Source organism: Meles meles, chromosome 1 (assembly GCF_922984935.1).
Source record: "Meles meles chromosome 1, mMelMel3.1 paternal haplotype, whole genome shotgun sequence".
In the NCBI taxonomy this organism is placed as follows: Eukaryota; Metazoa; Chordata; class Mammalia; order Carnivora; family Mustelidae; genus Meles; species Meles meles.
In genome coordinates this window covers 26,290,755-26,303,941 of record NC_060066.1, presented here as the reverse complement: position 1 = coordinate 26,303,941, position 13,187 = coordinate 26,290,755, and the positions used below count along the sequence as shown (strand labels likewise).

At 34.4% G+C, this 13,187-nt stretch overlaps 1 protein-coding gene across 2 annotated transcripts in view; it reads right to left on the bottom strand.

Annotated features, from left to right (window-relative positions):
• Positions 1–13,187, bottom strand: part of CSMD3 (CUB and Sushi multiple domains 3) — a 1,273,428-nt gene that overhangs the window by 570,600 nt on the left and 689,641 nt on the right. For both annotated transcript variants that reach the window (XM_046025880.1, XM_046025873.1), the window contains one exon: positions 7,527–7,639. In XM_046025880.1, coding sequence (XP_045881836.1) covers positions 7,527–7,639 — 113 coding nt within the window. The remainder of the gene's footprint in view (positions 1–7,526; positions 7,640–13,187) is intronic.

Genomic DNA, 13,187 nt, shown 5'->3' with positions numbered 1-13,187 from the left:
GATGTTCCTACAAGATATTCTAAAAAGAAAAACTTAAAACTAGTGAAATTGAAGCAGTCTGGTTTGGACAGAAGAAAATAGTTAAACGCATCCAAGCATAAATAAGAACCTTACATGTGATAAATGTGACATCCAATTCTGTGGGAAACACGATGACCTAATTAATAATACTGTTGGCAAAATTGTCTTTACATTTAAAAGAAAACACCCAGTCAAAATACATAAATAAATTCCAGATGAATTAAAGTTTGAAATGTTTTATATATATATACATATATATATACACACACACATACATATGTATATATACATATATATGTACATATAGTTTTAAATTTCTTTTTTATTGTTCTGTTTCACTATATAGTACATCATTAGTTTTTGATGTAGTGTTCCATGATTGTTTGTATACAGTTTTTATATATACTATATATAAATATAACTTTAATAAAATATTATAGTTACATATATGTAATATATTATTATATATTATTTAAATATATATTTATAAAATATTTTAAAATGCACAGCACATATACAAATAGAAATGCCATAAATAAAGGGAATGTTAAATTTGATTAGAACAAAGAAGCCAAAAACGTGGTATTATTTTAATGTTATAGAATCAAAATAGACTGAAAGAAAATATTTCCAGTGTGTAAACAAACTAAGGGATATATCCCTTATGTGCCCCAAATGCCTACAACTTGTTATGAGTACAAAAACTATGGGCTAACTCAATGTGTGTATTCGTCAGGATATCCTAGGTTATGATGGACTAACAAATTAACCCAGAGATTTTAGAGGCTTAACAAAACAAAGTTTATATTTTGCTCATGCTTATTTTTTTTTAAAGATTTATTTATCTATTCGGGAGACAGAGAGCACACATGCATGTGTGTGCATATGTATGCACACACACAGGCGTGCATGTGTGGTCAAGAAAATTGGGGTGGGGCAGCGGTAAACAGATACTCAAACGGGGGCTGGATCTCACCACCCTGAGATCATGACCCCAGAGGAAAACAAGAGTCAGAGGATTAATCAACTGAGCCACCCAGGCACCTCATGCTCGTGCTACTTACACTATATAGTTGGGAGATGGGGTGGAATGGTGACCTTTATGCTCCATTCTCCCTCAGGAACACAAACTAAAGGAAGTAACATCAATTTGTAGCTGTACTACCTGGGAGATACTGTCTCCTTGTTCCTTTTGAAAGAGAACACCAATGTTTCAGTGCTTTAGCCTGGGAGTGACTATAGCCACTTAGTTATATTTTAGTCATCGGATGGCCACACTTCTCTTCAAGAGGACAGCAAAGTATAATTCTCTGTTGACCCAGAATTAAAGGAAAAGTACATAAATTGTGACCATTAATAATGCCTTCCAAAGAGCATCAAGCTGAAAAATTTCAAAGAGGATGAAGTCCAGATTGTTAATCAATCTATGACAAGATGGTCAACAACCTTGTAGCTATTAAATTCAATAATACTGCTTTTATAACACATCAGATTGGCAAATGCCTAACAGATTAGTAGCATTCCATTTTAGGTTGTAGGGAAAAGCCTCCTTTTTACACTTCCGGGAAAGTAAAAATATAAAATTTAGGAAATAATTACTCAAGATCCATTAATTATTTAAATGTCCATACTATTTTCAGAATCTGCTTCCTTAGTAAAAGAAGAAGAAAAAAATGTATGGATACTTGTACAAGAATATTTAATTCAACATTTTAATATCATGATAAAGACAATGATGCAAATTGTTACCGATTCATGTTTAATTATGGTGTGTACGTTTTGTGAGCTATCCTATAGTCATTAGATGAATGCCACCTATCCAAACAAATTGACTGGAAAAACAGCCATGATATATTTATAAATGAAAAGCAGCTAGGAAGTTATATGTACAGTGTACCAAAATAAAGATAAAGAAGTAGGGAAAGGAGAGAGAAAGAGAAGGAGAGAGAAAACAGTGGAAGAAAGAAGAAAAATGTGCTCTTATAAAATCATAAAATCGATCTGCTTGAATTGTTGGTTAAGATTTTTTTCTGTATAAATTATTATTTAAATATCATCAGAAGCTATCTATGAAATGTTCTAATTAACCTCTCAAGACATTATTTGATAGGTTAAAAAAAACGACACCTCCAGCATTAAATATGTATTTTCAAGAAGCTAATTGTTTTGGTTTGTTTTTATTAAATTTGAATTTCAATTAGGGTTAAACATTTGTCTGATTGTCTTATTTTCAAATTTTGGTATCAATCCATCTTATCTCTGGCATATGCCCTTATTAGTAAAAACTTGCATTTGACAAATAATGGAATTCCTTGTCCTCAGTTCCACAATCAGAGAAAAGGACTGTCAGTTCACTTTAACCATAAAAATTAATGATTCTAAATATTTAACTAAAATGATCATCTTTCATGAAAATGTTCCATTTCAAAATTTTAGGTCATCCCATAAAAGCAGATGGCTTCATCAAAATTTTAGATTCTGGCCATGTGCTTTAGTTGAGAGCTATTTTAATATTTAAATATCTAAATAAATTTAAATTTAAGCAAAGATTTATAGAAATAATATAAGTTTCTGAAAGGCAGCAGTCTTAAAATGTAGAGTTCACAGTCATATCTTAATTTTGCCACACACCAGGCATGTGATCTTGAACGAATCACCTAATTCGTTGTGCGTCAATTAATTCATCCATACAATAGGGATAATATTACCTACTTTATTGGTTTGCTGCAGTTGATTAAATGAGTTGATGCACGTGTTTAAAAACAGTAATGACTTGGGGCGCCTGGGTAGCTCAGTGGGTTAAGCCTCTGCCTTCGGCTCAGGTCATGATCCCAGGGTCCTGAGGTCGAGCCCTGCATCAGCCCTGAGCTCTCTGCTGAGCAGCGAGCCTGCTTCCCTTCCTCTCTCTCTGCCTGCCTCTCTGCCTACTTGTGATCTCTCTCTGTCAAATAAATAAGTAAAAATCTTTAAAAAAATATATAGAAAAAACCAGTAATGACTCAACAAGTGCTCACTATTAATACTATATTGATGAGAATGCGCTTCATCACACAACTGAAAATCAATTACAATACCTGATTTCTAAAAGCAGCAGATGCTTCTCTATAAAAGCTGAAGATTTCTCTTTATATATAGCTTCTGCCGTGAACTTAAGTTCTCTTACCAAATATTTCTAAAGAATATAAAGTTACTATATGGAAATAAAAACATACAGACATTTGAAATCAGGTGGCTTTTGCTGTGTATACATGTTTTTTATGTGTAGCTGATGAGACAATGGGAGCTCAGTAGTTTAACTCAATCTTGTGGTACTATATATATATATATGTATATATATATATATATATTGTTTTTAGACACTTATCAGGGTCTTCAGCTTGTCTTCAGGCTTTAACCTTTCTGCTTTCCAAAAACACTTAACACCTACGTAGGATGTAATATCGTATAATAGAAAGTATCATGAAGTTAACAAACTTAGAGTTGCATCTAGATTCTGCAGTAAGTTAAAGATCTAATACTCATGTCCATTCATTCACACATTTCACAAATATTTATTGAGTGGTTATTATGTGTTAGGCATTGTGTTGGCTACTGCAAATACAACAATGAACAAAACAGACCAACTTCCTATCATCATAGGGCTTACATCCTAGTCGGTTTTCTGATCTATTACGTTGAGTTATAATTGATACCTCCCAGAGTTCTAATGAGATTTGATGAGTTAATGCAGGTAAAGTGATTGTGATATATAAGGTTCTTAGTAATTATTAATTATCCTTTTAATGTTGCTTAGGTTTTCTCAGACGAAGATGAAAATACATTAAAAAAATAGTGCAGTGTTAATGGATGCTAATAGGTCTAGTGGAAAAAACTATTTTCCTTTCTGGTTAATATTCATTTGAAATAATGACAATATAAAACAAGAAAACAAAACTAATCTTACTAAGGCTAATGGGGCAGGATAAAAAGCTAGGTTATTCTTCCCTTTTAGCAGGAACACCTAGTGTCATAACTTGAATCATAACTTTGGCAAACTCATAGATTCCCTGCAGAGAAGGATGGCTGATGTGTTATACCCAATATGGACATCACTGTTTTTAACAAGTAAGGAATATCATTAAACTTCTGAAGAATACAGTGGTATTTACGCATTTCTGCTATTGCAAGCCATAAGCAGCATACTTTTATGTAATAATAAATATTAAATGAATTTTAATTGAATAAGAATGAATTGCATTTATAATAAGGAACCATTTTCTTGATTTTTTTTTCATTTTCTTGATTTTCAACATTTGTTGCTTTTTTATAGTTTAATATAGTTGCTGTCCAAATTCTACAGAAAAAAGCACTGATAGTTCCAAAGATTAAAGCTGAGGTTCTAAAGATAATGACGACTTAATTAGGCAATTATGTATCATTTACATTCACAAATATATTTTTGGTCTTTTAGTCAATAGTATGGTCTTAGAAAAGGCCATTTTCAAACTGAGTTTTTTGGAGCACTAAGGTTTCCCTATACTTGGAGGGAATGAGGGGCAGTCTGGCCATTGGGGAATGCCAGTCCTGCATCAGAGCAGCCCAGCTTTTAATTTTCTTTCTTTCTATTTTGGGTTTCTTAATAGGAGATTTCATTTGAAAATTTATTTTCTTTTAAAGTAAACTTCAAAAGCATGGTCATAGGCAATTAGCAAAACACAATTTAAGAATTAGAATGTATCATAAAAAAAATCTGGGTTACATAATTTAGTGGCTCCCCGTGAAATTAAAAAAAAGAAAATATACCAAATGAAAAACATGCTTAATTTACAGGAAATCTATAGTCAATGCTATGTCATACAAAATCTACAGAGGACAAAAAGAAGGTATCTTTAGATCAAATCTGGAAAGGTTTTTTAGCAGGTGTTCCATTTAGAACCAACACACTACTTAACAGAGAGTATGGTAATTATGAAAATTATTTTTAGTAGGCAAAGTTGCTAAAGCTATCTGCACATCAAAATTCGAAACTTCTCAAAATGAACCCTGCTTCAACTTTGAGCTCAGGTTTTAAATTATGGAGAATGCAAAAAATATGATTTTCACACTAGGAAAAAGATCATGATAAACTAAATTTTTAAGGACATATTTTTCCCTCTATTATATCATATTATACATGTTAAATCATTTGTTCAGTTTTACTAATCACTTATGATGACATAGAAAAGGGTTGCTAATGGAAATATGAAGATGGATATATTTCCATCTGGTAATATAGTATATATCTGGCACAGGTCTGATACAACAGAGAAATTGTTATTTTGTGATGAATGGAGTTAAGAAAGGCTTCATAGAAGAAGAAATATTTGAATTTTGTCTTGAAGGATGAGTGATGTGATGCTGTTCAAATAAGAATAGAGAATTCAGATAGAATTGCCTGAAAGTCCAGAGAGGACAGGTATGAAACAACTTGCTGGGATAGAGAATTACAGATAATTTTATAAAATCGGACTGTAGAAAGACAAAGACAGGGTGAAAAAAGCTGGAAGATAAGATGTCTCAAGGTTTTGGACCTTATCTTTAAGCCATGAAGAAAATTATGGAAACACCTACAGCAGGAGTGTAATTGGACACTTCTCTGCTGCTGGAGATCACCATTCCCAGTGTGGACCTTAGATTAAAATAGATTGAAGGAAGGGAAAGAAGGAAGGCATTCTTCAGTAAGAATCTCCTGTGTTGGTTTCAACTTTCTCATTTCTGTAGATTATTTGTGCTTGAATAGTTGGATATGTTTTTCTCTGTCACTATATTGTGATTTCCCTGAGAGATAATACCTGGCTCTTCTTTCTATTTTCAACAACTCATTCAGAAGCCAGCACACAGCAGATCCTTAGGAATTTTTAAAAATAATTTTTGAAAACTGAGCAGAAAGAAACCAAAATAATGTTTAATTGTACTACGTTACCATGTAGTTCAGCTCTTGAACTGCACAGAGTGGAGGACATTGTAAATATTGATAGAAATCCCTACTGCTCTGACATGTCCATGAGCTTTATTACAACCGTTTCTTTGTTGAAGCATTATCGTTAATGATTAATACGGTTTTCAAGGTTTAAACAACTACAGGTTCTCTGACAGGTAACCTTCACAGGGTGAAGAAAATAATAAACCTAAGGGGAATATAAGGATGCCAGTTCCCTTTAGCCATTTAGAGTGGAATTTTCTTTTAAAAAGGAAAACATCAAGACCTAGATACTTTCAACAAAAACTGACTGTTCTTTAAATGTTGTAATTTTGTCTTATTTAGAGAGCAAAGCTGTGGATTTTTAAATGAAGGAGGGATATATTTAAAATTATAATCAGGGTAACCTTTTTATTATTTTTAACTGACATTTATACAAATTTCTTGAACTATTCAAATTAATATAGCACCAAATTAGTCACAAGTTAAAAACACAGGATGCCTGTGTTCTGTCTCCCTGACAACATCATGCATTCAGTTCTGTGTGTCCAGATACAAAGGCAGGGCAAGCCAATGTTTGGAAAAGGAAACTGATTAAAAATTATTATTATGCAAGTAAGAGAATTCTAAACAGTTATTGTTAAAATTGAGAAGAGAGAGAGTAATGATTTTTACCACAACAGAAATAATAAAATCAAGCCACATAATGTTCTGATGGTTTCTTAAAACTTTTCATTTCTTAAGGTATGGATTTCAATTGAATTTATTAACATTCACTATTTTTTCAGTTAGAATTCTATATTCACATTTCATATATATATATATACACACACACATATACACACACATACATATACATGTATATATATCCTTTGTCTCCAATGTCTCTATTTGAGTTTAATCAAGGTTCATCAAGGATATTTATGATTTTATAACACTTGCATCTATCTCTTATAAATGGAACTAAAACAGAAGATTCTGTTGTGCACAGGTAATTAATCATCAATCTGCATCACTACCAACACCGGGTGGGCAGTGGTAATTTAGCACATCTGTGGTCTATGACTTACACAGGAATTGATCATTTGAACACCAAAACGATGTATTTAATCTGAGAGAATGACTGGTAGATCCCTATGACCCCTTCAAAAAATGGTACCCTGGATTCTTGGAGGAATTAAGTCCTTTACTTTGAATTTTAGTATTAACTAATTAGTATATTATTTTTGCCAGGCAAATTGTATAAAGTATATAAAATTACATTGTCTATTCTGGGTAAGGCTAGGAGTCCAGGGTGGCTAACATATAGAGATAGTACAGTGGACTGGGGGGAGACGAGATATGCAAAATAGATACATTCTAAGGGGGAAAAAGGCCTACGTTTATTTAAAGAAAAGTAAAATCAACATTTGTAGTTAAATTAAAAACAGAAGTATTTTGTTAGAATATATTCTTGTTCATGTTTGGGGAAACTTTTTATTTCGTAGATGCAATTAAACTTGAATTTAAAAGTATTCTCTGGTGGTATTAAGATAACATACTTTCCATAGTAACCATTCATCATTACCTTTGTAGTTAACCTTGAAGCCAACGGAGCCGACACTTTCATCTGTTTGAAGGTGCAGCCACATTTGGCTACTCATGCTCACTATCAAGTCTGGCACAAAGCTTCCAGTCAGCCTAAAAAAGAGATGGACGGAGAAGAGAGAAATGGGTTATTAAAACACTTTCTGCATGCAAATGATGACACAGAACTGTTTCTCAGTACTTTCTTGGCTAGAAAAAAACAACTGTCAGATAAACTTGCAAGGCTATGCGTCGATGTAATAGAACAAACAGCACAATTTAGTGATCAAGATTTATTATAAGTAAGTATCATTTCATGTGTTTAACTAGGTTAGGTCTTTTATAACCCTCAGGCAAGATACTAAATTTTAGACTATCAGAGAATCTTATACTCCTTTTTGAACTGAAAAGAAAAAGAGGATCTAAAATATCTTTAATTTTTTTAAACACCAGGAATGCTCTTCATTTTAACCTTTCAAGTTTTACAGAACTTTGTTCTAAAGAAATACGGTGAAAAATATTTAAGCACTGTGCAAAACGAAAAAATGGCAAGGAATATAGTATATCCCTTTGCAGTACTGATATCAGACAATGCATGTCATGTATTTTTTTTTTAACTGAAAATAGTTTCATCTTAAAGAACATGCTGGTAGTTTGATATAGCATCACTGAACCTATGCATTAATGATCTCATTCAGTAATGCTCAATTTTATAATTGTAAAAACAGAAATTACCTCATGTTTCCTCTGTCATTAATTATGTTACAGTCACATACTTGAACCAAAGCCAAGGGTCATATAAAGGAGGAAAGCAAATGAGTAAATAAGACCTTGGGGGGAAAAGTCTGTCGAGAATAGGAAGAGGGAAAAAAATGGACTCACTTCTGAAAAAAATATCCATAGTGATAGGGAAGTCTAAATTATATACTGAAAAGAAAGTCTTCTAAAAGGGGGAATTCCTAAGTGTTTGTGTATTTTATTGCTAAGATCATGAAGATTCTGGGAAATTACGTGAGGAGAGAAGGTGTAAATTTTCCCTCTGTAATAATAAAATGGGCACCCTAAGAGAGCAGGTTTGGGGATAGAGGCTACACTACAATTACACCAGCAGAGGGCAGCACTGATGCCCATATACCAGAAGTGACCAAGGCAACAAAATGCTTTGCTCATTATCTAGCCACCAAAAGGGTAAAATACCATCAGCCGACTGTGTTAAACATAGCCGTGTTACCAGTGTCCAGTGTTACAGAATTTATGGGGATTCTATCTCAAATAAACCCAGTTAAATATTATGTTTTAATTATGGGATTATATGTGATACTGAGGAACACTGTGAAATATACTATATTACGGAATTTTAAAGTGTTATCTTCCTGCCAGATCAAATTTAGAATTATTATAATATAAAAGATATACATACATACATTCTCCTTTGTAATATACGTGTATATCTTCCCCATGTATACATATTGTGGGTATACATATCTGTGGGTAAACACACACACTCTCCCCCCCCATCATTTGGAAAGATCATTCAGTGAAACTTTGTGGCATATGAACTTCTGATTTTCAAATTAGTGAGTTCATAAGTACTGCACTTTTGAGCTATAGTAGGGAGACAGGTTATGGGCAAGAGTAAGGAGAACTCAAGCTCTGAGATATGACAGAAAGCAAAATGGTTTCATTATGAAGTAGGCATGAGTTACACCATATCAAATACACCAACAATCTGCCTCACACTATTAAAAGTTGTTTTCGGGAGAAGATTGCATAATTGCTCCTTCTTATGTTGTCTTATTTTCTTTTCAGTTCTGAACTTTCACCACCGCAAACCTCCAGCAGGGTATTTTGTCAGTTCATAAAGAACAGCTAACACATACAAAGTTCCCTTGTCAACTTGTTCTCCTGTGATTCCACATTTGTGGCTGGTGTAAGGGTAAATACAAATCTGAAAAATAATGATAATTAAACTGAAAAATTCCCTGATGTCACAAAGGGAAAGAGAAAACCCCCTTCTCTTTAGCATTTCCTTTAGAAAACTCGAAATTGTAAATGACCTCTGTTTATTTCCATTATACAAAAATCTTTTAAGTTAAATAAGCCTCTTGCCAATGGTGCATCCCGTGAATGTCTTTCTTGGAGGTCTGGGTGTCATTTCTTTGAAATGTGAACATCAAGGAGAATATTGTTCTGTATCCCTGTTTTTGTGTGATTTAAGTGTAGGCATACAGATCCATGAGGTAACTTCCTGCCCATCGAAAAGATGGGTGTTTTATTCAAAAATCTTTTTGGATAAGGGCAGTTAACATACATGTAATGGATTGTATCTGCCTGACTGTATAAAAAGGTGAGATTTATTTCTTTGTAATCACCTTGGTGGGTTGCCTGTGATACACATCACCGTCTGGTTTAATGCTTATTAGATATTAAAACTGTTTTATTCTTGCTTACATTTTGTGGAGAGATTTAACTAGGTTGACAGGTAATTCTATTTTTTTTTTAGGTAATTCTATTTTTAACTATATTTCCCCAACAATTTGGTGATGAGGATAGGATCCAGATGTCAGTTCTTGAATTAAATGGACGGACTAAAATCTCATGGTCACAAACAATCTAATAAGAGACCCTGGATTATAAAGTGTTTCTTCTAGTGCCCTGCTCTTCTGAAATACTATCTCAATGAACCACTCTCTCAAATTCAAGATTTTATTATTTAGTAAACCAGGGTAAATTGGGCTCTAAAATCTAAAGTCATGATCTAAGATTAGCTTTGATATGGAAAAGTATGGGAAGCCTGCAGTTCTTTCTCTTAAACAGATAATACCCCTGCCAAATTTGGAATACATAGGAGAATCAAGTCTTTCAGGATTTTTGCGTGTTTAAGGACGGCCTCATACCAAGCAAATTAGATACTTGTATTTATTGGATGGCTATCATTCTAAGAGGAAAGTTAAAAAAAATGGTTTGGATAATCAGTGGAAAGACTGGGAAGAATGGGAGAAAACATGTGAGAATTCAAGGGACTTTGTCTTTTCCAGAAGCCCTCTCTTTCTTTCTCTTGCTGTCTCTGCTCCTTCTGTCTTCCCTGTCTCATTATTCTTTAAATTTACACCGCCACACTTGGGGATGTGTACTAGCTACTGGAATTCTGAAGCCAGTAGACTTTGCTCATTTGATGGAGCAAGCATGGTGGGGACAAGAAGATAACCCAGCACGCCAAAGAGTAGCCACATATCCACCATCCTCCACAACTGTGGAAAAACTAAGTGTTTGAAAGACCTACTGAAAGAGGCTGCTCACAGCCTTTCCTCTAAAGGTGAGCTGGGGAAAACCACAGTGCTATAAACAGAAGGCAGGTGAATCCTCTTTTATTTTCCATCGAAAATTTATTGATACTTTTTCAGAGTTTACTAGCATGGATCCTGGAACAGGTTAAAATCATCCTCTGGTTCTATCCATTTTTATCTGGGCTCTCTTGTTGACTATCCAAGCTCAGATTAAAGAAAGTGGGGTCAAATGGCAAGGACAACTACTGCTCAAATCTTAGCAGTAGCTACTCAGTTTGGGGCCAATCTGAACAAATATGAAGAAGAAAATAAGAAGTTAAAAACGGCAGGTTAACTGTTTGGTTAAGACTAACTACTAAAGGGGGGCGCCTGGGTGGCTCAGTGGGTTAAAGCCTCTGCCTTTCGCTCAGGTCATGATCCCAGGGTCCTGGGATCGAGCCCCGCATCGGGCTCTCTGCTTGGCGGGGAGCCTGCTTCCTCCTCTCTCTCTCTCTGCCTACCTCTCTCCCTACTTGTGATCTCTATCTGTCAAAAAAATAAAATTAAAATTAAAAAAAAAAAAAAGACTAACTACTAAAGGAAATTAACTCTACAGTAGTGGCCAATCTGTGAAGGGAACTGAAGAGAAAACAGAATGTTACTATTATAAGAGGCTGCAACACTAGAAGAGGGATTGGAGAAAAGAAGACTCCAGGGTTATATAAATTGCAGAAATAGGAATCAGTAATGCCCAGAAGGCTAAGGAATTACTGGGAAAATGGTTTAAAATAGACAAACTGTGGACATCTCAGCAATCGGAACTGGTGAAATGTATGCTTCAATAACTTTCCCTCGGGCTGATGTATCATTGCTTTTTCTGGTAGATTGTACTGTTACTTATTCTGAAATTTCCCTGGAAAGCCTTCATTTTCCATCTGGTGATAGATCAATACAGGTCATTTGAATCAGCTTTATGCTCCCTTCTTTTCTTTGTGGTTCCAACCTGAATAGATCCTACTATGGCTGAGGAACACATTTTCTTCCTTTCTCCTGATTGGCCTATAAACCTATTGGGGAGAGATCTCTTGTGCAAATTAAGACTACCATATTGTGTATTCCACCTGGAATGTCTGTGAATTACCCTCAGAAAAAGCATCTGGTTTGGTTACTGAAAGAAAAGAGGTATAGTAGGAAATAGCAGGCCTGTACCACCCTGGAGAAGTACCCTGAGCAGAAACAAATCAATGTATTACTTTGGGCACAAGGAATAACAACACTAGTTTAATCTAAGATGTATACCCCACAGAAATCCCTTATCAGAAGCATTAGTCTTATGTCGAACAATACCCTTTGTTGAGGGCTCAATTAGAAGGGAAAACCAGTTGAAAAAAAAAATTAGAAAAAGCAAAGGATAATTATAAAAGGGCACTCATGCTATAATATTAATACTGCCAAATTGCCAGTAAAGAAGTTAAGTAATGGTTGACTTTTGTATAAGATCTTGAGGAAATAAATAAAATCGTTCCATTAATGCATATAGTTCCTAAACCAGAACTTTGAATAACTTTGATACCATTTTCTGAGAGGTTTTTCTCCAGTCTATTTATTTCTGTTTTGTTTTCGTTTTCTTCTAGTTCCTCTCATGGACAAGTCTAAATCATGTTCACTTTTACTTATGAAGGAGTCCAGTATTTATGGCAAAAAAAAAAAAAAAAAAAAAAAAAAATCAAGGATTTCCGTACTCTCCTACTATTCCTCTTGTCATTTATGGGAAAACTTAGAAACAGCTCTCCCGCCAGAAGGATCCATAGGTATTCAATATATGGATGGTTTGCTGGTAGAATCAGAAACTAAAAAGCCAAGCAGAACTGATGCTTTGGCTTTGTTACAATTCCCTCCGTTCACAAGGGCACAAGGCCTCACGAGATAAGCTGTATTGCTGCCAAACGGAGGTAAAATATTCAGAGTATCTGTTGATGCTGAAGGCCCCAAAAGGATACAATACAGCCCATTTTGCAAATGAAATACCTTGTTAAATAAAGTCCCCAGTTTTGGGGACTAACAGGCTACCATAGACAATGAATTCAAACTTTTACAGAGAGAGCAAAACCTCTGATAGAACAATTGTGTGATGACTGCTCAGTGTCATACCAACACTGGGAATTCTGAATTTGGGAAAGCCTTTCTAGTTGTGTTGTCATGAAAATAAGGGTGCCATGTTTGGAGTGTTAACTCAAAAGCAAGGATTAGTTAGACCACATTGATAATGTATTTCTCAGTTCTTCTGGATCAGGGCACTGTGGCTACTCGGACGCTGTAACAGTAATAGACACACTTTTAAAAAGGATCAAGTTCTTCCCTCGAGTCACTTGACTTGTTTTCCTGTCCTATGTGTT